Source organism: Zingiber officinale, chromosome 10B (genome assembly GCF_018446385.1).
Source record: "Zingiber officinale cultivar Zhangliang chromosome 10B, Zo_v1.1, whole genome shotgun sequence".
NCBI classification, from domain to species: Eukaryota; Viridiplantae; Streptophyta; class Magnoliopsida; order Zingiberales; family Zingiberaceae; genus Zingiber; species Zingiber officinale.
The window spans coordinates 2,605,389-2,630,542 of record NC_056005.1 but is presented as its reverse complement, the minus strand read 5'-3'; the positions used below and the strand labels follow the sequence as shown (position 1 = coordinate 2,630,542).

Below are 25,154 nucleotides of genomic sequence, written 5' to 3'. Positions count from 1 at the left end.
TATTATAACACTCCAACCCTCCTTCGTAATACTTTAAATAACAAAATAATATTATAACATCCCCATTAACCTCTGCATTACCGGTGCTCTTAGTAAACCAGGATGGCGAAATAAAATATTTAAATATGAGTAGCAAAATAAAAATAGGTAAAGTATAGGTGGGTAGAATGAATTTTTTCTTCCCCAGTACGGATCACGACAAACGTCAGCCCTAGCATTTTCTCGAAAACCCCGCTTCTATAACGGAATCTTCCAAAAAACGCAGGCACATATCGGGCATTAATTACGGCCACGGTACAAAGGCCCGATACAAACCGCCGCTATCTTTCTCTTGTGGATTTGGAGACCTTCCCCTACCACTCTTCCCTTCCCGGTCAACGCATTCATCCTCCGTCAAAACAGTAGCAGAGGCTCTTTCGCCATGGCGGCGACGCCTGATAAGAGTCAACCTCGCCGCCATTTTTGGGGAGACGATCCAGCTGACGAGGCCGACTACTACGCCGCCCACGGCGTCCACGCCACCAGTTCCTTTTTCACCTCCCCACGCGGCCTTCAACTATTCACCCGCTCATGGCAGCCGGAGCCGGCGGCGCGGAGCACCCGGGCAGTGATGTGCATGATCCATGGCTACGGAAACGACATTAGCTGGACCTTCCAATCCACCCCCATCTTCCTCGCCCAGCACGGTTTCGCCTGCTTCGCCCTCGATCTCCCCGGCCACGGACGCTCCGACGGCCTCCGCGCCTTCGTCCCCGACGTCGACGCCGCCGCACGCGACTGCCTCGCTTTCTTCCGCTCCATCCGCCGCTCCCCGGGGATGCAGGGCCTCCCCTGCTTCCTCTACGGCGAGTCCATGGGCGGCGCCATCTGCCTCCTGATCCACCTCATCGAGAAGGAGGAGGTGTGGGCCGGCGCCGTGCTGGTAGCCCCCATGTGCAGGATCTCCGACAGACTGCGGCCGAAGTGGCCGGTGCCAGAGATCTTGACCTTCATGGCGAGGTTCGCCCCCACGCTGCCGATCGTGCCGACGGCGGACCTAGTGGAAAAATCGGTTAAGGTGGAGCAGAAGAGGGTGGTGGCGGCGAGCAACCCACGCAGGTACGGGGGGCGGCCGAGGCTGGGCACCGTGGCGGAGCTGATGAGGGTCACCGACCGCCTCAACGCGCGGCTTTCGGAGGTCACCATCCCCTTCCTCGTGCTGCACGGGAGCGCCGACGTGGTCACCGACCCCGACGTGAGCCGGGCTCTCTACGACGCGGCCCGTAGCGAGGACAAGACCATCAAGATTTACGACGGCATGCTGCACTCTTTGCTCTTCGGTGAGCCCGACGAGAATGTCGCTGTGGTTCGCAAGGACATCCTCAACTGGTTGAATCAGAGGTCCGGCGCCGGCAAGGACGACGGCGACGGCGAAACCGCTGCTTGACCCGAGTAAGTACCGCGGCCTGCAAAGAGAAGCTCTCTTTGATTTACATTAAGCTTGTGAAGCAATAGCCCTAAATTTGTAAGCAGCATTCAAACTGATATTTTTCCAATGGGATTTGAGAATTTAGACACACAAGAATTTCGACAGATTCATTAAACGCAAAGGATTGAAACAGAGAAATTTTATCACTCAGTTTACAAGCACTCGAAAGCAAGAAAGCAAATTAAGTACTGATAATTATCACATCAGTTGCAATGCTGAAAAATAACTGAAGAATTGGATAAACAAATTACTCAGTTTGGAAACTTCTGTACAATCCAGATGTAGTAACTTCTTTCGATGTAGCCTCCGGAGATAGTTGCTTGACAAGAAAGAGGGCTTTGTTTTCTTACGATTGAGGCGTGAAAATTTGGAAGAGCACACTCGGGCAGATCAACTTGCTTCTGGCAAAATCAGGCGGTCTTGACCTTGAACCAACTTAGCTGATTTGATAATATCTCCTGTTTTTATTTGGGGTAATATTTCTTTGCCCCTGACTGTATATCTGCAAAATGAAAATGGTAGCATAATTTCAAGAAGTTTCAATCATGAAAGGCCAAGTAAATCTGATTCTGATGGCGCACAGTGCATCATGTAAAAGTTATTCCTAAATGTTTATTAGTCGAAGAATTAAGAATTACCCAAAAACTGAAAATTGGCCTTCATCGAAAGACAAACCTCCTAAGCCAGACTGCAAAAGGAGGATTAACACTTGGCAATTGAAGTTAGATGAACGATAGATGATAATCACACAAACCAAAATGATAAAATGAAGAACATCCATAATGCCAACTATATGAATAGTAGTTACATGTTAAATTGGCCAGGAACATCAGTAAAGGACCATGAAGTATTATAGTACCATGATATATTATCGGCAAATTGACTATATTGATTATGTATTTATGATAAATATTGCAATGCTCATCATCTGACAAACAAAGTTGCCCTGACTCCATTTGAATCTTTCACATTTCCTGGTTCATCTAAATAGTCAAGTGGTTAACGTTTTAAGTCTCAATTATTTTGTCTAAGATGAAATCCAACCGAAGCATATCTGTAAGTTGGGGTTTTGACTAAAACATGATAAAGAACAATATTAATTTGCTCACATTTCTCTTATCATAGAGATAGAAAAAGAACTGAGATGGTGAAGAGTACTCCTCAGAGTCCATGTTATGTGCCATGGCAACAGCTCCATACACAGAGAGAGGAAGCACAGGCAGCTCTCCGTCCTATCATTACCAAATTCAAAAAGATGATCTAAGCACGAATTGAATAACCCATTAACCAATTATCACCAATGAAACAAGAAGGCATTTAGACCTGAACACTGAGAGTAGTCTTGTATAATGGCTCAAATTGTCCAGAAGGCATTACTTCCAGTGGAACAGCATAGCCATAGTTCACAAGTTCGTTATCCGATAAGATAGCTTGGCTAGCGCATTTCAACTTGACTCCATCATATGCTCCATCAGTCACCTGTATCCCAAACTTTTAATTCCATGCTTCTTAACTGGCCATGATAAATTTAAGAACTAAAAGTACTTTAGTATAAATTTAGCATAAAGTTTGTTACTGCCATTCCTGATAAAGCCTACTAGATGCCAGTAACTACCATGAAAGAATATATTCAAGATACCTTACCAATTTTGCAAAGTTTCCAGAAGTTAGTGGGGCAGAATACCCATCCAGGATAACCTGTGGATGTCAAGAACAAACAACAAAGTAAAATTTGTGAATCAATAAGATATCTTGTCATCAACAATTTTTAATGGGAAAAGACTTGGTTGTTGTTGTTGTCGTCATCATCAACAATTTTTCAGTAGAAAACAGAAAAAATCGTGTACACTTTTTTAGTTAATAGATATATAATCACTGACTGCAGTAGGTTTTTGACTTGTACAACAAACATAAATCCAAACTAAAGGGCAAAAAGATAATTAGATTTATAACCAATACATTGGGATTTCCAAAAATTCCTGTTTTATTGATTGCCCAAGTTGAACTTTCCTTTGTTAAGACTTATGTTAGTCAAACTTCGCTGCAATTTATTCAAGAGCATAAAGTTGCTCTTGACACGTGGATTCTTCATCATGGGCACATGATAGGGGTCTTTAATTTCACGTTGGCAAGGAGTGGAGAGCATCAACTCAAAAGATCTTTTTCACCCTATGAGGTAGCCTTTGAAAACCATGAGAATCTCATTTCTAAAGCGGACAATACTTCAACAGACCCATAATCACATGATTTAAATCAAATACACAGAATAACTGCATGAATGACTACCGCTGCAGGAACAAAACAAGCTTCAGTTCTCCGTCAGCGGCTACAATGAAAATGCAGTCCTATATTGGCAAGAAGTGCAAAGTCTCAAGGCCTTATATGCACTAGGAGCCCTTCATCCTTTGAAGTGGTTTTAACAAAGTCCTAACAGACCTATAACATGTGGTCCAGACCAAAGTGATTTCATTAGCACTGTTGGATAGAATGATAAGCACACTATATTTCTCATGCATATTTCTAAAGACCTTAGCCCCCCATATTCATCGTAGATAAAAGACTGTTGAGAAAATGTGGGCCTGTCTATATATGACTAAAAGAAGGTTTTAAAGCTCAAGTCACTTCTTGTTATCTAACTGCAAATCTGACCTAAACATATGCAATATAATTCAAATCTCATCTGAAGCTCTTCAACTCAATCTCAACATGTCATTAATGTTCAAACAAGCATTAAATAACACTACAATTTGGCACATCTTTCTTGTTTATCTACTAAAAAACAGTCTTATCATGATATACTTATATCTGACTGTGCAGGCATTCCAGTTTTAGCATTTCTGTGATTATAATGATTTGAAGATGTATGCTTTGTAAATTGATTTCATTAATGCTATCATTGCACCACATGAAGCGAACCTGAATAGTAGCTGTACTTTTTGGTTCACTACCAGCTATAGGGGGGAACGTATTGCCATCCACTTTCTCAATGGTTATTTCAACTGTTCCTCTACCTGTTAGCCTACCAATAGAAGGAACACGATCAATGTAAATTCTCTATTCATAGGAAGTACCAATATAAATCCTTTGCTTAATTATAGTTGAAAGAAGAGAGTTATCTTCTCTCCATGAGTCCATGACAAATGAACAATGACATAAAACACTAGTTTTTTAGTATCACAAAAATCATTCAGGCCGGCAAGCAAGCTTTACTAATAAACAGCAAAAAATTATTTCAACTTTGCCCACAAATGACAAAGTGATTCTGAGCCCTCTGTAATGTTGGAAAACAAATCATTGGCTTAAGAACAAAATTATCATTTTTTGATGTACAGAGACATACAAATAAAAATTTGTTGAGCTAAAAAACAATGTTCACTTATCATGCTAGTACTTTCTAAATTTATTATCACGATAAATTTGGATGAATAAAATCTTCTTTTGGTTGTTACTTATGCCTGAAACTTAATTCACATAATATGGGTAACAAAAATATTAATTTATCAAAATAGCAATAACCTAACTAGATTTCTTGGAGATAGTACTCTTTTTTAGAGAATATGGAGAAACAATCAGAGCTCTGCTAGTGATTGTCTTATGTTTCAGCAAATACAATTTATACATCTCAAAATCTTTTTATCCGTTGAACTAATTCCAAACTCTTAAAAGGATATGTGCAAGAAGAATCTATCTAGATTATGACACCAAACATAACTATAGTTGTAATCTTTTTTTGAGTAGGTGAAATTATGATCGTTGCAAATCATACAGAATAGGATTGTTCAAAGGTACAACTTGGAAGAGCATCAAGGAGAGAGGGCTAATTGATTTTTTTTTTTGAAAGATAGAGCCAGAACAGGAGAAGAGAGATAAAGCAGCGACTCTTCTCATTGTAACTTCACATCTCCTCTATTCAACACATTTACATAGTATAATACACCAAAGTCCAGCATCCACTAATCTACAGCATACTCTATGACTCCGTAACTATGCCTGTTTCCTTATTGCACCTACAGATCACACCTAACATACTCTATGACTCCCTAACTATTGCAACAGTTATTGTAAATATCTACTTCAACCTCTATGAAGGTTAATCAAGGTTGCAATGCAATAATTAAATTTAATCTCAAGGGTAAAAAGAGAAAAATCTGTCATGATAAATAGATTGCAAGCATCTTTTGGTGTAAAAAAACCCCAAACCAATCCTAAATTCGTTAGATGCTGAAAGTGCTTTTTGGGACTAAGTAGAAAAAAAGAATAAAAAAGAGAGAAATCGAGTTAGTGAAGCATCATGGCAGAGGTTGTCTACTATCTGATGTTTCAATCAAACTAAACAAATATGGAGCATCAGCAGATATTAGAACAAGACAATGCTAATTCTGAAGCTAGAGTTTAGCAGATATAAAAGGCTGGAGTTGAAAGAAGTTGAGTTGCAGAAATGACCTTGGATATTTTAAGTATTGCTCAGGCAACAGAAAAGACAAGCCTGGAGCCTGTTTAAAGGGGGGAAAAAATCACAGCGAAGTCAGAAGAAAGAATTGCTTTATTATTTGTATACTATAACATTAGATGATTTTACCTGTAGCAATTCCAACTGTGCTAGGGTGTCAAGAGATGAAGCAAGAGCCACAGATACCCTGTCTGGGTCGTTTTCCTTAATGGACGCAATTAGGGTTTGCAGTCCTCCCTGAAAAGCATACAGCAAATTCTTCCTAAATACTTGAGTCAATCAAGCAATTTATAGAAATGCAAGAGAATGATAGCTCAAAAGCTTTGGGATTTATCTAAAAGCAAGCTTCCTCTCCAATATGCATTGCAACAAAGAACCAAGCAAGAGTTAATGGCAAGTAAATGGTAAGACTAGGCTGTCTTCAGGCTATAAATAATTTTGAGGAAAGATCATAATGAAATAGATGACATCCTGAAAGGTGAACATCATGGTATTTTAAATTCCCATAGTTTTGAGTGCCTAAAAGAAATGTACCTTTCCATCAATTAAAGAAGAATATAGTGCTGATCCCTTTTCCTTGAGTTCTCCTGGTATACTAGTCAATATTAAATCTTTTTCCTCAGTTGCAATCTGACAAGAGAAAATAACATTAGTATATTGGCAGTAAATCCTAAATTGAATTGATGAAACTACTAGACTCATATATAAATCATTGTGAAAGGAGGAAAAAGAAATAATTGAATTGATGAAACTACTAGACTCATATATAAATCATTGTGAAAGGAGGAAAAAGAAATAATTGAAGAACTACAGAGCCTAATTGTGTCACTAGGTAAATATTTTTCTATTTTTCAAGTATAGACTCAAATATTCTATATTAACCCATATTGGCAATTAATTACTATTTATAATTCATAATGTTAGAGAATAAAGAAGATGATCATGATTTTATTTTCCTTAGTGGAATAAATAGCTAACAGCTGTGTTAATAAGTAATAACACCTGCAAGGAAAAGATGAAAATGGAAGCACATATATTTTATCCATTTCAATGCCAATAAATTCAAAGAACTAAGGAATTTATTCAAACAATTAAAAATAAGTGGAAGGTTTATATAAGCTCAAGCCAACAAGATTACAAATATCTTATTCATAATGATAGATTTTAAGAGACACTAAATGGAAGAGAAAAGTTTCCTACAGCTCCAAAAGAGTTGATTTAGGACGCCAACTTCTACAAGAACAGGATGAAAAGGGCAATGGACCTTCAAAGCTTTCTTCACGTCACTTTCCATTGTACCATAGGGCTTTCTTTGCGGTATTCTTAACAAGTATGAGATGTCCTCCAAAGAGTCCTATATTGCAAAGAGAGGGTCATATAGATTTAAGTCAGAAGAAGGTTCTTTTATAGCAACATACTTTACCTGTATAGCTTTCATGTTTCGATTTGCAGGAATTGCCTTTCTCAAAGCAAGTTCTCCAGTTCTTGGGACCTTAGTATCAGGCGAATAAAGCACCGCATTTGCATAATAAAGAAACTCTAGGTCCGCATAGCTCATAGGTAGTGGTAATGTAATTTGCATAAACAAAAGAATCACTGCAATCGCTCTAGAAATTTGTTTCCTTCCTACATTGAGCACTGATAAAATGGAAGACCATGATATCTGATGCAGATCTGAGAATTTCTTGGTATCCTATAAAAAAAAAGGATAAGGAAAAGTTTACACAAGCGGGTCAAACTGAACAATGAAACACCAAAATTCTATTATATTTTAACACATTTGATTCATTCTGACACAGCATAAGTATGATACCAACAATATATCAGGTTTTTAATTTTTCTATTTCTTCCCATTTGAAGAAGGATATAGGAGGAGATCTATCAAGTTCATTTAACTAGGAGAGTATCACATGCCTAAGTACAACCAAAAGATCAAACGGATCCGAAAAAGGAGTAGCCGTGTTCTCTAGTTTTTAAATAAAAAATTCCTATAGCAAATATTTTTCAGCAAGTTTTTGGAATAAATCATCTCTTGCACATTAGCGCAGACGGTGTTTACCAGTTCTTTACTTTTGCTATCGCATCATATAAATTCTCTCTGCGGGCTAGATGAAAGATAAATGACATACATTGCCAGTTTTTTTTTTTTTGCTTGTGCGTTGTGTTTGTTGTCGTCTTATTTCCAATAGTATGTTCTAAAGAATTTAACTCATCAAAGAGACTGGGGAAATTTGCGGCCTCGCGTAACATAAGTATGTATCTAGGTATCGGATTAGAACATTCTTCCTCATCGCGATAGGTCCTACAGACTACATAAAGGCATTCCAGAAGTACAGATGCCAGCATGAGCGGTCTCAGCCAGTCCTGCTCCACATCAAACCTTCACAGAAATCAGCTAACTTTTTCTCTCCTTCTATGACATTTTCGTTTACTTAATTCATGCTTATGCAATGGACTATCAACTCGGAGAGAGATTCGAATTTATAGGAAGCAAATTTCAGTTCTCGATGGGAGGTCAACCGAAAGCTACTACACAGCAACAAACAACACTGGAAGTCCCGAACCACATGGAAGAGAACTTCGCACTCACCGAACACTTCGTGGAATTCTCGGTGCAGATGGCGCAGCTCCGAATGCGAACTTTGTTCTTCTGGCTTCTCGGGGGTCCCATCCGCCTACCGACAGGAAGGAGAAGTGACGATCCCATCCAGTGAGCTACTAAGGACGGCGTACGACCAGCGGCCAACGGCACCAGCAAAGGCGCCATGATTAGAGAAAGAAGAAAGTAGATGATTCGTCTTCTCTCCCTCTCCTTGTTCTTCCTCCCTGGTTTATCCACCACCACACATCGTCACGCCGCATCCGAAATTGGGCCGCCAGGTCGGCCCAATTGAGCTTCAGCGACCTGTTTGGGCCTAATTGGGTTTCCAACTGCAGCGGCCCATCGAACAACAAACCTTTACGATTAATAGTTGGTTAACAAAAATCAAATTATTGATTTTTTAAAGTTTTTAATTCCATAGAAATTCCGTGAAAGCAACGGCACTTTATGACAGAGAAGTTTGGCGTCCTCGGACTGAGAAAAACAGTCACATTAACAACGACTTAACGCCTAAGCTCTCGTAATCTCGTTGTTTGGCGTCCGATAAACGTGATTGGGCGAGTGAGTTTGATTTGGATGTTCTAGTTGTGGATAAGAGTGGAATTAGATTCGTTGAATTATTTCTTTTCCGTCAATTTTTAAAATCAACACGTAAAGGTTTTGGATCGCAAAGAAAAGCAGCAACCCACGCCAGCAGTGTTCGCCGTCACTGCCTACTCGCTCTCTCTCTCTCTCTCTCTCGCTTTTGTCTTTTACTCCCTACTTTTGTTGTCTATCGCTGAAATCTGAAGATTCGGTCGAAACTTAGCAGCTAAGACTGGCGGAGACGGCGGCCCCCGGGCGAGGTCCTCGTCGAGGTGCAGAATCGCCCGATCTGTTGGCTTTCGTCTTTCGTTTTTCGCTTTCATGTCTTGCCTTTTTTGGTCATCGCGGAGCTGCATTCTGGAGTTGATGGTTGAGTTGGAATTTTTTGCCTGGCTGTTCAAATGGACCATTTTGTTTTACTTTTCGATATGATGATTTTATGAGAGAAAGATGGGGTTTTGTCAAGTATTGTGGTTCTTGCTGCTGGATTTTAGGTCTGGTGGCTTGTTAGGGCAGCGAGAAAAGTTCCGGTTTTTTAAGTTCCTTTTTGTTCGCGTTTATTCTTTAGTTTTGGAAGTAAACTTTGGATCTCCATTGTTAGCCAAAGTTTTGACTTTTCTTTGACAGTTTTAATATATATTAGAAAGTTTTTTTTTCTCCATAAGTATATTCTTCCTCTTTTAGTAACGAGTTGGATGATGATCAATATCAAGAGGAAAAAGTTAGGTTCCTTGTAGTTCTTATTAATATATGAGGGCAAAGGTATGTGTAGACTATTAACAATGTAAGAGCATTCCTCTGTATGGCAAATAGTGTGGCTTTGTTGTTTTAAATTTTACTTCCTTCAGTCACTCTATTTAAGTTTGGACCAGTAACGTGAGTATACTCTAATGTTTGTTATTGTACTTATCTCAGCACGACTTGAAGCTTGATGTTTCATGGTGTTATTTATCCAAGTGAATGACATGAATTCAAGGGTCATCTTGTGGGTTGGTCTGCTCGTGATTTTTGTTTTGTCACGTTGCTACTCATTCACTGATGAGCGAGATGGTATGTTAAGTTTTGTTTTCCTTCTTGAAATTACATCTTTTTCTTTCTTTAAGTGGCTATAGGTTATATTTGCCCTTGTTCTTCTTTGTTGTGTGCAATTGTTCTTGTTGCATCACATACATGGTTAAATTAGATGGTATAGATCGTTTTTTTATACTTGTGGTAGGACATCTAGATTTTTTTTGTACATGGATTGCAAATGCAATGCTCCATGTTAATACTGCTACAAACTTTTTTTTTCCTTAGTTACTGCTATAAATAGCTTCTATGTTGCACTGGGTTCGCCTCCTCTTCCTGGCTGGATTGCTAATGGAGGAGATCCCTGCACAGAGAACTGGCAAGGTGTTCGATGTGTTAACTCAAATATAACTGAAATGTACGGTAATTTCCTCCTAACTTATCCAATTGAACAGTCATAAGTTCTTATCCTAATGGTCTTATTTTGATAGAATTATCAATGCTGCAAATCTTGGAGGACAACTGGGTGATGGATTAGGCAAATTTTCGTCAATAATTTCAATGTCAGTCATAGTTGATGCAATTTCATTCTTTTGTTAGAATTAAAAATTATGCTGTCTTATTGTTCAATTTATTCAGTCAATTTCTCAGAGCTCATGCGATCATCTGGAATCTGTGTATTGATCTTTGCTTGTTACTTTTGGTTGTAGAGATCTGAGTAACAACAACATTGGTGGAGGCATACCAGAAAATCTTCCTCTTACCCTGCGTACATTGTATGTTTTAACAGATAATCTGATCTAGCTTTGCTTGTTTTCCATATATTACTCTTATTTTGTGATGACCTGTATGTTTTCTACTGGGACAGTTTTCTTTCAGCTAATCAATTCACAGGCAGCATCCCAAGTTCTTTATCGCAGTTAACGCTTCTGACAGACATGTAATTTGTTTTGTTTTGCATACATTATCAAGTGCATCCTTTTTTAGTTTCAATTCCATTGGTGGTCTTTGTGCTTTTCAGGTCAATTAATAACAATCAATTGAGTGGTGATCTGCCAGATGTCTTTAGCTCCCAAACTGGTCTAATAAACTTGTGGGTTGGGTGTTGTATTTCACTTATTTATCCATTTCTGCTTATCCTTTGTTATTGATGGTTAACACATCAATTTCAATCAGGGATCTTTCTTTCAATAATTTCAGTGGCCCATTACCAGCTTCAATGGGAAACTTGTCATCTTTGACTACCTTGTGAGTTTCAGCTGAATGCATAAGATTATTTATCTTAACTCTTTTGAGTGTGATATAAATTTGATGATTACTTTTTGTAGTCATGTGCAGAATAATCAGCTCTCTGGCTTATTAAATGTGTTGGAAGATCTTCCTCTCATCAATTTGTAATGCCACCTAAACCTCTGATATTTTTGAAAAATATTTCCTTTCTTCTAGTTTGTTAATTTGTACTCCTAGGGTTATGCTAAGAATTAATTGTAGGAGTCTAGGCTTATTCCCATACAAGATCTTTAGTTATTGGGTGTCATCATCATAATCATCAAACCATGGTTCTCCCAACTATTAGTTATTTGGTGTTATGTTTGAGTGTTATATTCTAATGAATTTGAAATCAAGTTTCTGAAGAAGATCTTTGCATCCCAACGTCCTCTTTCTCTCAAGTATCTATATCAGAACTTTAATCAATTTCCTGTTTGCACTTGTTTGCTCTCTGATACCTTCACATCATTTCTCATATTATCTAGGATCATATGGTGATATGTCTCATCATACTGATTGTCTGTGGTTGTGTAAATTATATTAGAGTTTTTGTTGAGAATGGTGTTAATGAAAAGAAAACTAGGACCATAGGGATTTGTGTACGTTTTCAAGTTTTAAGGGTGGGATTAACTTTGTGGGCTTCTTGTTCTGTTGATAAAACTGCAGTTGAATGTGTAACCATGTATATTATGGATCAGAAGTTAGGAAATTAGTATGAAAAGTCACTTTAATTGATAAGATAGTGTCAAGGTAGATGTGCAATCTTGTTAGAAAAGGTATGATAAAGGAAAATGATTAACATGCCAACAATTAATATATATATTTATATGTTAAATGTATCCTAAATGGCCATAAATCTGTTTGAGCTAAATGATGGTGGAATTCCCACAGGCTCTCTGAAGTCCTTAACTGGAATTTATCATTCTCCTCTAATGGAAGTCGTTGACACAGGAGAGATGGCATTGTGGTACCTAACCAAGAGAGGAAGTATTTGGCACATGAACCTTACCTTTTGAGATCCATGTCTTACTATGTGTGGATGCATGAAAACTCTGTTTTGCAAATTCACTCCCATTTTTCACATGAAATGTTTGACAATTCACAGTGATGGAAGAAAAAAAGGAAGGGCACAATGCCTTACTTTGGATGCACAATATTGTGTAAAGCACAAATTATTTGAAACAATGGTGGGTGACTATGACTTCATATCAATATAGAATTTAATGGGAAGACTAGAGGTGTGAGATAAGCTGTGAGGAGAGAAGGTAGAGTAAAGAAGATAACAGAAAGGGGAGGAAGTAAATTGAGAAACTAGTGGCGAATAGTTGAATACATATTGTTCTCCAAAACGATACTCAACCAATAAAAGAATCATCCTTTTTATAACTGTTAGAATAATTATAGGGGTATTTTTGTCTTTTGGTGTATATCTTCTTTCCTATATAAAGGCCTAACTCGTGGTTCCAATACACGAGAATTTAGGGTTTTACTTTGAACATGGTATCAGAGCCAGGTTAAAATCCTAATTTCTTTCCTCCTTGTGCCGCCGTAGTTTTGCCTCTTCCCCATCAGATAAAATCTTCTGTCCCCAAATTTCTCTGTCCCCGTGTGCCCTGCCGATTGGACGGACCAGATTACATCTTAAGGTATCATGACATCTTTAAGATGTGTGCAGTATCTTCGTGATGTGCAAGGCATACTTGAGATGTAATCTGGTCCGTCCGATCGGCAAGGGGACACGGGGACAGAGAAATTTGGGGACAGAGGATTTGATCTCCTTCCCCATCCATTCCCCCTGCGTCGCCGCTCCCTCTGTCTCCACCACCCGAGCGTCTTCCCAGTCCCCGATCCCACCCACAGAAAGGATCCTCGCGCCAGCGACAAGGTCTCGGGTGCGGCAGCCAACGACGCGATCTCTCCGATCGAGGCTTCACCATCGACTTCGTCTGGGCCCTCTTCGAATCCAACCTCACGGATCTTCTCCGCATCCTCCGCCGCCACATTCTCGTTCCTCTACGGCGCGTCTCTCACCTCGCTCAAGTCGTGGCGTTGCTTTCGTCTCCAGGCCAGGCTTCTCACCCTAGCCGTCTTCTGCCCTAGCTTCGGTTCGAAGCCAACAAGCCCTGTCACCAGCATCCCCTCACCACCAGTTGTGTTGCCAGAGCAGATCCACTCCGCCAGTAGAGAACCCTAATACGAGGTCCCCAGCCTCAGGCGAACTTCCTGTCGACGTGGTAGCGAACGTAAGGGGTTTCTAACAGAGGAGGGAACAACCAGCCATTTTATCTTCTTCTCTGGTGAGCCTGTTCTTCTTCTTCCATCACTGAGCATTGCTGTGGACTTCCCAGGGACGTGGTTGCGAAGGTGAGCATAACTCCAGCAATCTCGGTGTGGGCATCTATCTCCGAACAAAAGCTACATCATCTTCACTGCTCAACTCCCGTGTATGCGGTTGCGTAAACAAGAATATCAAATGAATTCAGTGTGGATTTGACTCCGACAGCACATCACTGTTCTTTCTTCTTGATTCCGGTAGCACCAGCACATCACTGTCCTTCATCTTTCTTCCAAAATAAGCAAGCTCACTTCGTATATTCCAGCAGCCTGGTTCACAATTCTATTCATGGCTACATCTGGCGTCCCAAAGCCAGATACCTCAATCTTTACCAACCATATCACTGCACCTCTTTCTTCCGAGCAGTTGGATGGTAAAAATTATATTTCTTGGGCATCTCACATTGAGCTTTGGCTTGTTGGACAGGGTTATGAGACACATCTCACTCAAACTGAAGAAAATGTTCAAGTCATCGATCGTCCTCTGTGGAAGAAGGTTGATGCTCAGTTGTGTTGTATTATCCGAGCCACCATCCATCCATCTCTTAGGAGTATCTTCCGTACTCACAAAACATGTAAAGCTGTTTGGACAGAAGCTCAACAACTCTTTACAAACACCTCTCGGCGACTCTATCAAGTTTGTGAAGATCTTATGACCATCCTCAGCACCCATCAGATTAAGGATTCAATGTCAACTTATCTAGGTTCAGTCTCTAGCCTTCTTTGTGACTTCAATGAACTGCTCCCACCTGCGGCCGATCCTGTTGAAGAGCCTGAAAATCGGAAGAAATTTTTTATGTCTCTGGCTTTATATAGTCTGCCCACAGATTATTCTCATGTCCGTGACCAGATCCTGGGCAGCCCCACAGAAGCTACTATGGAGAATACTTGGGCGACTCTTCTCCATGTCCCGGCCAAAGTCTTGACGTTGCCTTCTTCTGTTCCTGTCGACTCGTCAGCTTTGGTCTTTCAACACAAAGGACCTCCACCTCGCAAGGGTGGCAAAGGTCGTCCTTGGTGTGATAACTGCCACCGACTGGGACACATGATTGATAAGTGCTGGAGTCTATATGGTCGTCCTCGTGCTGCCAGGTCGTTCAGAGTTATGTTGCTTCTTCAGCTTCCACTTCATAGTTGACACCGGATTCAACTTCAACACCTTCTTATACTGACTTTCTGAAATGGTTTGAGGATCGTCAGGCTTTGGGTTCCACTGCTACCATTGCACACGCTGGTACTTCCTTTGCTGGCATATCTCGTTCTTCGGGTCCTTGGGTTCTTGATTCGGGGGCCACCGATCATATCACTAGTAATAAATCTCTATTTTCCTCTCTCAATACTTCTAGTAATTTGCCAATGGTCACCATGGCCAATGGTTCCCAAACTCAATCCTAGGGTATTGGCATTGTTCATCCTTCTTCTTCTCTGTCCATTCATAATGTTCTTTATGTTCCCGGCGCTCCCTTTAATTTATTATCGATAAGTCAACTTATTCGATCTCTTGATTGTATCATTTCTTTTACTAATACATCTGTTTCTTTACAGGACCGGAGTACGGGGAGGATGATTAGCTTCGGATGTGAATCTCATGGCCTATATCGACTTCAACAACCCTCTTTTGTTGGTTCGGCAGCGGCATCTCCACTACTTATTCATGCTCAGTTGGGACATCCAGGTCTTAATAAGTTAAAACAGTTACAACCTAGTCTTTTTCACTTAGAGTCTTTATCTTGTGAGTCGTATCGATTAGGTAAGGATGTTTGTAGTTCTTTTTCTCCTCGTATTGAGAGTCGAGCTATGTCTCCTTTTGCTTTGGTTCATTCTGATGTTTGGGGTCCGAGTCGTGTTTCTTCTACAATGGGGTCAAGGTATTTTGTTATTTTTATAGACGATTTTTCCCGTTGTACATGGTTATATCTGATGAAGGATCGTTCAGAATTGTATTCTATTTTTGAATCCTTTTTTCTTGAAATAAAAACTTAATTTGGTACTTCCCTTCGAATTTTGCAAAGTGATAATGCACGCGAGTATTTATCTACTCAATTTCGTACCTTCTTGACATCTCATGGTGTGTTGCATCGCACGTCTTGCCCTCATACCTCTCAACAGAATGAGGTTGCAGAACGCAAGAATCGTCATCTTCTGGAAACCACTCGGACTTTTCTTCTCCATTCTAATGACCCTCATCAGTTTTGGGGTGATGTCGTACTTACTGCATGTTATCTCATCAATCGCATGCCTTCATCCACTCTCCAGGGTAAAATACCTATCAGGTACTTTATCCGCATCAGTCTCTTCATCCTCTACCACCTCGGATCTTTGGTTCTATATGTTTTGCTCATGCTCTTGATCCCGGCATTGACAAACTTTCTCCCCGGTCTCATAAGTGTGTCTTCCTTGGGTACCCACGGTCTCAGAAAGGGTACAAGTGTTATTCCCCTACTCTTCGTCGGTACTTCATCTCTACTGATGTCACATTCTTTGAGTCGGTTTCTTTTTTTTTGGTCCTTTCGCTTCATAGGTCGAGGTTTCTCCCTCTCCACCTGCACCAGTAACTATCTTTTATCCTTCGGAGGTGCCTCTATCATCTCCGGCCTCGTCTCCTCCTTTGCAGGTTTATCAGCGTCGTCCTCGTTTTGCTTTGTCGTCGACCAACACTGCTGTGGGCACATCTTTGGAGTCAAGTCCTTCGCCGTTTCCTCCGGTCCCATCTTCTGCCTCTGATGTTCCTATTGCACTTTGAAAGAGTATGCGTTTCACTCGTAATCCTTCTCTTCACTATGTTTCTTTGAGCTATCATCGTCTTTCCCCATCCTATTATTTTTGTCTGTCTTCCTTGTCGTCTGTTTCTCTTCCAAAGACTGCAGATGATGCCTTTGCCCATCTAGGATGGAAACAAGCTATGCTTGATGAAATGAGTGTCTTACAAAGCAGTGGGACTTGGGACATAGTTCCTCTACCTCTTGGGAAGTTAGTAGTTGGTTGTCGATGGGTGTTTACAGTGAAAATTGGTGTAGACGGCACGATTGATCGGCTTAAGGCTCGTCTTGTCGCTAAAGGCTATACTTAGGTATTTGGATTGGATTATGGAGACACCTTTTCTCCTGTTGCCAAGATGTCTTCTGTGCGTTTTTTCCTGTCTATTGCTGCAATTCGCCATTGGCCCCTTCATCAATTGAACATCAAAAATGCATTCTTACATGGTGACCTGCTCGAGGAAGTCTATATGGAGCAACCTCCGTGTTTTGTTGCTTAGGGGGAGTCTTCTGGTCTTGTATGTCGCTTGCGGAAATCTTTATATGGTCTTAAGTAGTCACCCAGAGCATGGTTCAGTAGATTTAGTACTGTAATTCAACAGTTTGGCATGACTCGAAGCTAGGCTGATCATTCTGTATTTTATCGCCACTCATCTACTGGTTGCATCTATGTAGTGGTTTATGTTGATGATATTGTCATCACAGGTAATGATCATCTTGGGATTTCACAAGTAAAACAACATCTTTTCAAACATTTCCAGACAAAGGATCTCGGCAAACTCAAATATTTTCTAGGGATAGAAGTGGCACAGTCTAAAGATGGGATCATTATATCCCAAAGGAAGTATGCAATGGATATTCTGGAAGAAACAGGAATGTTAAACTCAAAGACAGTTGACAATCCCATGGATCCTAATGTCAAGCTCCTGCCAAATCAGGGGGAGCCTCTTTCAGATCCTGAACGGTACAGGCGATTGGTAGGGAAATTAAGCTACCTTACTATCACTTGTCCGGATATCTCATTTGCAGTAAGTGTAGTAAGTCAGTTCCTTAGCTCTCCATGCAAAGAACATTGGGATGCCGTAACTCGCATTATTCGATATATCAGGGGTGCACCAGGAAAGGGTCTTCTATATGAAGACAAAGGACATACTCAAGTCGTGGGGTATTCTGATGCAGATTGGGCAGGATCTCCCTCTAATAGAAGATCCACTTCTGGATTTTGTATATTTGTCGGAGGTAACCTTGTTTTTTGGAAAAGCAGAATGTTGTGGCAAGATCCAGTGCAGAGGTAAAATATCGAGTTATGGCTATTGCTAGTCAAGAACTTATATGGTTAAAATAGTTGTTTCAGGAATTAAGGTTTGGAGAGGTTATACAAATGTCACTCATATGTGACAACCAGGCCGCTATGCATATTGCCTCAAATCCAGTCTTCCATGAGAGGACAAGGCATATTGAAGTTGACTGTCATTTTAGAAAGTCATATCTGGAGAAATATCTACTAGTTTTGTCAACTCAAATGATCAGCTAGCAGATATATTCACTAAGTCACTTAGAGGTCCTCGAATTGACTACATATGTAACAAGCTTGGTGTATATGATCTATATTCTCAAACTTGAGGGGGAGTGTTAGAATAATTATAGGGGTATTTTTGTCTTTTGATGTATATCTTCTTTCCTATATAAAGACCTAAATCGTGGTTCCAATACACGAGAATTTAGGATTTTACTTTGAACAATAACAATAAGGATATCTAGAAGAGATAAATGCAATTTGTGATCCTTTGCTAGACCTAAAACCCTCAAGATTCATGAAAACCTAATATATCTTATGTGTTGATAGGGATGGATTTCATTGAGTTGAATCCTGATCTTATGTGGCAAAAAGGCGGTTTACTTGTCTCCAGTGTCCCGTCAATCCGTCTCTAGGTCAACATGGAGGAAGTAAATCACAGGTGGCTACTAACCATTAATGCAATGGTCAAGGCGGGAAGGCATGCTCAGACACCGAGTTTCAACCCATGATCTTATATGACAACGCCCTATGCATTAACCACTGCACTGCTCCGAGGGGATGAGTTGAATTCTGACCTTGCCTCTACAGGGGATTGAGCGTCCAAGACATCATTGAATTCGATCAATGTCTGAATAAGCTTGATGGAATTCATCTCCAATGGCTAAGGGAGAACTTGGGAAGCTGTCCATAAGAAAATCGTTAGACACAAGAGCAACAATAAATAATAATTGCATACTTAAAGTGTCCTGGGTTGATCATACGTGTAGGGCAAGATGAAATAATCATGTAATTGATAGTTAGATTGATCAAGCTGCACCTTTAGAGAAATGTAGGTTGATTGTGTGAGTATTTGTTGTCCATGTTAAAGCAGAGCAGAGCTCTAGAAGGATATGAAACTCTGCCTTCGACAATTTTCATTTTTCACAGTGCAGATGCTCTTTTCATTGCCACTTAGCTATTTGTTAGTTATGATACAGCATCTTCTCATATTTTTTTTTACTTACTGATGTCTCAATTTGGCATGACAGGAACATAGAGAATAATCTATTTGCAGGACCTGTCCCAGAGAAGCTGTTCAACATTCCAAATTTCAAGTAAGAATCACCGTATTCTAAATTTCTCAATATGCCAATTGCATTATGTTGTGCCCAAAGCATGTTCACCCTGATCTGCTCTGGGCCTCTCGCAAGCATCTGGATCCGGTCATTCTCGACCTGCTTTGGGCCTCCCTGCGAGCATCCGGTCATCTTGACTTGCTCCGAGCCTCCCGACAGGCATCCGGTCACCCTAACCAGCTCCAGACCTAACCTCAACTTAGTTCAAGGTCACCCCACATGTCATCTAGCCAGGACCATGGATCTGATACCATTTGTTGGACCGAAGGATGTTCGCATATCTCTAAAATGGCATGATATTGTCCACTTTTGATCTAGGTCCGCATAGCTTTGCTCTTGAGCTCTCTCTAAAAGGTCTTATGTCAATGGAGATATCATGCATCCTTTTGAATTCATAATCTTTTCCAAATCTTTTCAATGTGAATCCCAACACACTACTTTTAGATCACTATGCAATTAAATATCAATTTGCCAGATTACAAGGAAATTTTGATTTTGATTTCTGAATGAACTATAATAATTTAAATAATTTATATATTTAGCAACCATGTATATGTATTTATACAGTGGACCGTCTAATATTTAGTATGGTTATTTCACAGAAAAGATGGAAACCCCTTTACTACCTCTATTGCACCATCAATGGCTCCGCCTCAATCTGCATCACCACCTGCTCGTTCAGGAATCCCAGTCCCTGATACCAAACATACAAACTCTTCGAATGAACCATCAAGTCAAGAAAACCCTGACAGTGGGAACAATGGAAAAATGTCAACTTTGAAACTTGTTGCATATGTTGTTGTTTCTTTGATTCTAGCTATTGTCATTATCTTGCTGGTCATCTTTTGTATATCAAAATACCAAGAGAGGAAGGCAGACCATGATCAATTGGTGAAAAGCCAGACCGAAATCCCAGGAAGAAGGTTCAATGAGCCTAGAAGTGAAGAACATTCTGCAAAGACAAACAATGTAGTGACTGAATGTAAGATTTTTATGCATCTATTGTAGTAGAGATTCTGATTTCATGAACTTATATCATTGAAACTATTTGATCTGGGGTGCTTGTTTGCAGTTGCCAAGGTGAATCACAATGATGAAGCGAAGGAACTTGGATCTAATGCAATGATTGCAGGTGTGTTCCATTCCTGTGTTGGCCTTATGATTTTCCTACTCTAGTTAATATTTTTGTAGCTAATTTCCTTGACTTTAGCAGTGTCTAAGAACTCTGAAAAGGAGAATGAGCACAAAGTTGATGTGAGAGAGACTGATCTAATTATGCCCCCACCTCCGCCTCCGCCTCCGCCGCCGCCGCCTCCGCCTCTTGTGGAAAAATTTGTTGTGAAGCCAATTGCTCCCAGTAGACACGCTAGCATTTCGCAAACAAACACTCCCCCAACATCTGCTACATCATTTTCTGTTGCTGAACTTCAACAATACACGAATTATTTTAATGAAGAAAATTTGGTCAGAGATAGTATGTTGGGCAAGGTATACCTTGCAGAGATTTCTGGCAGAAAGGTATGGAAGACTGTATATCAGAACTTTGACATTTTTTGGCTATAATGGTTTGTTGAGTTTACAAATCAGCTGGATGTGAAAAATAAATAACTACTCAACTTACTACTTGGCCAGATGACCTTCTACACACTTATAGACTCTTGATATAAATGAAAAGGAAAACTCTTAATAATATATCTAAATTTTCCTGAGTCTATTGCTTGAATTATAGAAGAGGCTAAAGTTTCTCAGTTCGACCATGTAATTTCTACAATATTATTTATTTTGAGTATCTGCAGTCTTCAGAAAATTATATCGTGCATGTATGTGTTTCTTTGTAACTTTGAGTTAACAGTGTCTTGGATCCGTGCTACTGACTGATCCTTAATTAGAATCTTCACTAATTTTTTAAAAACTTTATCAGACAATAGACCTATATTAGGAGACATTTTCAGTATCCTGATTAAATATATTATTCTCGCTTACAGCTTGAAGTCCTGAAGCTTGACAACGTGAACTCAAGAATGCCAGTTGATGACTTTTTAGAACTGGTTCTAACCATCTCTGAACTCAGGCATCCTAACATTGTTGAGCTGGTTGGGTACTGTGCCGAGTTTGATCAGCGTCTGCTTGTCTACAAGCACTTTAGTAAGAAGACATTAGATTATGTGATTCATGTTGGAGATGATCTCAATGGTAAACTATCATGGGTTGCCCGCCTTGAGGTAGCCCTAGGGGCAGCAAGGGCCTTAGAGTAAGTGTGAAATTCTGTAAATCCTTGTATATGCTGCACAAGAATCCTAAATTCATGCACTGAGAATTGCATTTGTTGTGTTTCAGGTATCTTCATAAGGGTTGCCAACCACCACTCGTGCACCAAAATTTTGAACTTGCCAATATTCTCATTAATGATAAGCTTGTTGTCCGTGTTACAGAATGTGGTTTGTCTTCATTAACGTCATCCAACTCGGTGACTCAGGTAATTACAAATAGAGAATATTTCATTTTACCCCTATGGATTCTTTTGCCCCCCTTAAGCTTAGAATATTGTTTCACTCTCATAGTTTGTAAAATAGAAATAAAATATCTTTTAACCTTAATGTGGTTTTCTTACCTTTACAATCTGTGATTTCTTTATCACATGAAATGTTCACATGACAAGAAGATGATGATGGTATATTCGAAAAAAAATCATATTTAAATGGTGAAATTGATTGGATAGTAAAAGGGTACTCTACTATTAACTTTTTGGTTAACTTTTCCCAATAACATATTTGAAAACACATTGCCAGATTTGCGTAACCGAATGGGTAACTATGTGGCAGATTTGCAACATATTTGAAAACATCGTATTTACATTGCCAGCCTTGTGAAGAATGATGCATCTGCCATGCCATAGCTTATCTATAAGCTTAGATCTATATGCCAAGCAGGACTAACCCGTGATTGAAATGTCGTTCCGTGTCGAGCGGCATGGATGGTTTTTACCGTTCCGATGACGGAGCGAAACCGGCACAGTACGCACAACGATTTCGTCGTGCGTCATCATGTGTGTCACACGTGCATGTTGCCCGCCATAAGGAAGGTCGACACCAGTTGCAGGATGCCTCTGGCCTCGTCGGAAGTGTCGCGGGACGGTTTTGGCAGCATTGGAAGCGTCGTGAAACGCTTTTGGCGGCGCTAAAGCATCACGAAACACTTCTAGCGGCGCTGTCATGCGCCGTGTTGTGCGCCAGAAGGAATGTCGACGTAGGACGCCTCTGGCACCGTCGGAAGCATCAGGGGACGCTTCTGCTACGCTTCTAGCGACGACGCCTCCGGTGCCGTCAGCGGCGTCTCGCAACACGCAAGCATCGTTATTCGCCGAAAATTAAAAATAAATTTAATTAATTAAAACAATTCCTAATTTAAGTGCGATACTTCAAAGAGGCTTAGAGAGAAAGTCGGAGTTGCATTTATTGAGGAAAAACTCCGAAAGACACGTTTAAGATGGTACAGACATATACTTAGACGACCAATAAATGTTCCAGTTAGGGAATGTGAAACTATGATAAACATGCATATCAAACGAGGAAGAGGAAGATCAAAAAAGACTTGGTTAGTAACAATAAAACAAGATAAAATTTATTTAAATATAGATGATGATATAATAGGAGATAGAGTTCAATGGTCTAAAAGGATTCATACAGCAGTGAGAAAATGTTTGGTTGTTGTATTTCAAAGAGGCTTTCATAAATTCTAATTAAATTATCCTAATAAAATATATTTAAAATTTAAAAATAATAATAAATTTTATTAATTGATATTCTAAATTTTTTATTGATTTAAATTTCATTTAAAAATTCTAACAAATTAAATTTATATTTTGATATTTTTTATTTATTTATTTTTTACTGTTTTAATATTTAATTGATATTTTAATTTTTTTTACTATTTTAAATATATATTATTTAAATTAATAAATAAATAGTTAATTTATATAATTATTATGTATAAAATAACATCTTTGTATTAAAACCAATGCTTCCATCAGGTAATATAATATATCAATTTTAATTTGAGTTATTAATAGATCAATTTTTTTAACGAAAATTATATTTAATTATTTTTTAAAATAATATTAAGTCGTTCAATAATGAAAATTTATATAAAATTAATATACAAATTATTTTTAAATTATATACCATAAACATATTTATCTAACAATTATATATATAAATAAATAAATATCGAAATCATATTGACATGACATAATACGATACCGAAATCATATCATTCCGGTCTGGAACCGAAATCTCAGCACGGCTCGAGATTTTAAACCTTAGGACTAACCCACATTTGCCAATTGAGCGGTCATAGCACACACGTGATGCTCGATTTATATGTCGAGTGGACTTACCTGAATTCCACTTGAGCTGTCTCTATCACTTAGTTTCAATATTTTGCTAAGACCAAGGCCACTCTAGGCTCAGCAAGAGTAGTTGCTACAGAAAGCAAATTTGGTTCTTGCCTTACCAAGGAAGCAACTATAAAAGGTTTTCCTGAATAATAAAACCTGGAAAAGATATAAGCATAAAGTGTATTGAGAATCATCTCTGATTATAAATTCATTGATAATTATAGTATAATTTGTTATGAATTTGTAACATATGCACTTTATATCAGCATTTTTACTAAAAAGCAACTTATAAGCATCAAATCCTATGTAAGTGTTGGTGTCATATCTCCCAGTTATCAGGTCGAATGCGTGCATTGTACAGTTATGAAGCCCCTGAGATCAATGATGGTGGACAATATACTGAGAGGAGTGATGTGTACAGTTTTGGTGTTGTCATGCTAGAGCTTCTCACTGGACGCAAGCCATATGACAGGTTACAAATATGTAGATGGCTTATAACTTTTCATCAGTCCATTTCTGACAATCTTGTGATGGTTGATAGTGTTCTTCCCTTGCAGCACACGTCCTCGTGCTGAACAACATCTTGTGAGATGGGCTAGTTCTCAGCTGTATGACATCAATGCTTTAACAAGGATGGTGGATCCTTCATTAGCTGGAAGGTATTCTGAGAAATCGCTGTCCTGCTTTGCTGACATTATAAGCCGCTGCATTCAGGTACTTTTTAGACATCTCATGTTGTTGGTGTTGGCCTACTTCATTCAGTTCTCATCCAAAGCAAGCCACTCAACTTATAATAGCATATGTTATCCTGGAATACAAAAAAATATGTTGATACCAAAACATATAATGGACTAGAGATAAACTAATTTCATGTTAATTCAAGCACTGGGGCAAGTTGTCTTGGCACATGTAGTGTTGAAATATTGCTACAACTATTTTGACTTGTTTTTGGAATTTTTAAGAGAAAAATAATCTGTATGCTCTGTCCTAACATGAGATTATGTTCTTCAGCAAGAGCCAGAGTTCCGACCGGCCATGTCTGATGTTGTTCAGGATCTCATTCGCATGATCAAGGATCTGAAGGGTGCAAGAAATTGAGTGTCTAGTGTAAGAAGGGAAAAATCTATCACAAAAGCAAGGTGGAGCTGATTGTTTGCTACGTTGACTGAACATAAATTATTGCAAATTTGCCCACCTGTGGAATGGTTGGTGGCTCTGAGGGTCTGATTGTAGACCCTCCTTTGGGACATTTTCCTGATGACCCGAGTACTATCTCAAGTAGGAATAAACATCTCTTCTCTTGCGATGTAAAGCATTTCTCTTCATTGATCTAGCTAGATAAATTCTTGAACCCAATGTATACCATGGTTTGTGGAGCTAGGAATTCTGTTTAGCCTCGTTTTTCTTAAGTCATACATTTCATCAATGACACTTTCTATTATATTCTTAAATAAATTTTATTTTAATATAGCAGGAAAAAAAAGTCCCTTCACATTTATAATGAACATGCAGCATCAATGTTTTGGATTGACCTGAAGTTCCTCTTAAATTTTAACATCGAAGATGACTACGGTGCAGGTGTTCGACGATTGACGGAATGTTGCTTCCATGTTTCATCAGTGGGAAACACAACGCCATCCAAAGTAGGATGG

At 39.3% G+C, this 25,154-nt stretch overlaps 3 protein-coding genes across 4 annotated transcripts; 2 read left to right on the top strand and 1 right to left on the bottom strand.

Annotated features, from left to right (window-relative positions):
• The first annotated feature begins 421 nt into the window (after positions 1 to 421).
• On the top strand, positions 422 to 1,827 carry LOC122030140 (caffeoylshikimate esterase-like). The gene has a single exon (XM_042589303.1). It carries the CDS (start codon positions 422 to 424, stop codon positions 1,424 to 1,426), a length of 1,005 nt encoding a protein of 334 aa, XP_042445237.1. The 3' UTR covers positions 1,427 to 1,827.
• Positions 1,579 to 8,739, bottom strand: LOC122030139 (peptidyl-prolyl cis-trans isomerase CYP37, chloroplastic-like). Its single transcript, XM_042589302.1, has 12 exons — positions 8,509 to 8,739; positions 7,342 to 7,611; positions 7,183 to 7,272; positions 6,453 to 6,548; positions 6,048 to 6,155; positions 5,912 to 5,961; positions 4,385 to 4,487; positions 3,113 to 3,166; positions 2,792 to 2,947; positions 2,578 to 2,700; positions 2,107 to 2,156; positions 1,579 to 1,970 (listed from the first exon to the last, which is right to left on the bottom strand). Exons 1-12 carry the CDS (start codon positions 8,683 to 8,685, stop codon positions 1,859 to 1,861), a joined length of 1,389 nt encoding a protein of 462 aa, XP_042445236.1. The 5' UTR covers positions 8,686 to 8,739; the 3' UTR covers positions 1,579 to 1,858.
• Positions 8,740 to 9,180: 441 nt separating this feature from the next.
• Positions 9,181 to 24,975, top strand: LOC122028831 (protein STRUBBELIG-RECEPTOR FAMILY 3-like). 2 transcript variants are annotated; one of them, XM_042587762.1, is made up of 18 exons: positions 9,181 to 9,377; positions 10,021 to 10,155; positions 10,402 to 10,531; positions 10,605 to 10,676; positions 10,824 to 10,889; positions 10,982 to 11,053; positions 11,135 to 11,206; positions 11,314 to 11,361; positions 11,442 to 11,507; positions 19,020 to 19,085; positions 19,709 to 20,088; positions 20,179 to 20,238; positions 20,317 to 20,624; positions 21,092 to 21,357; positions 21,444 to 21,582; positions 23,835 to 23,974; positions 24,060 to 24,216; positions 24,514 to 24,975. In XM_042587762.1, the coding sequence occupies exons 2-18, from the start codon at positions 10,044 to 10,046 to the stop codon at positions 24,598 to 24,600; spliced, it is 2,241 nt and encodes a 746-aa protein (XP_042443696.1). In that variant the 5' UTR covers positions 9,181 to 9,377; positions 10,021 to 10,043; the 3' UTR covers positions 24,601 to 24,975. The 2 variants fall into 2 exon arrangements, with proteins under 2 accessions (XP_042443696.1, XP_042443695.1); XM_042587761.1 differs by having other exon boundaries at positions 9,182 to 9,377; positions 11,290 to 11,361.
• Positions 24,976 to 25,154: the final 179 nt, after the last annotated feature.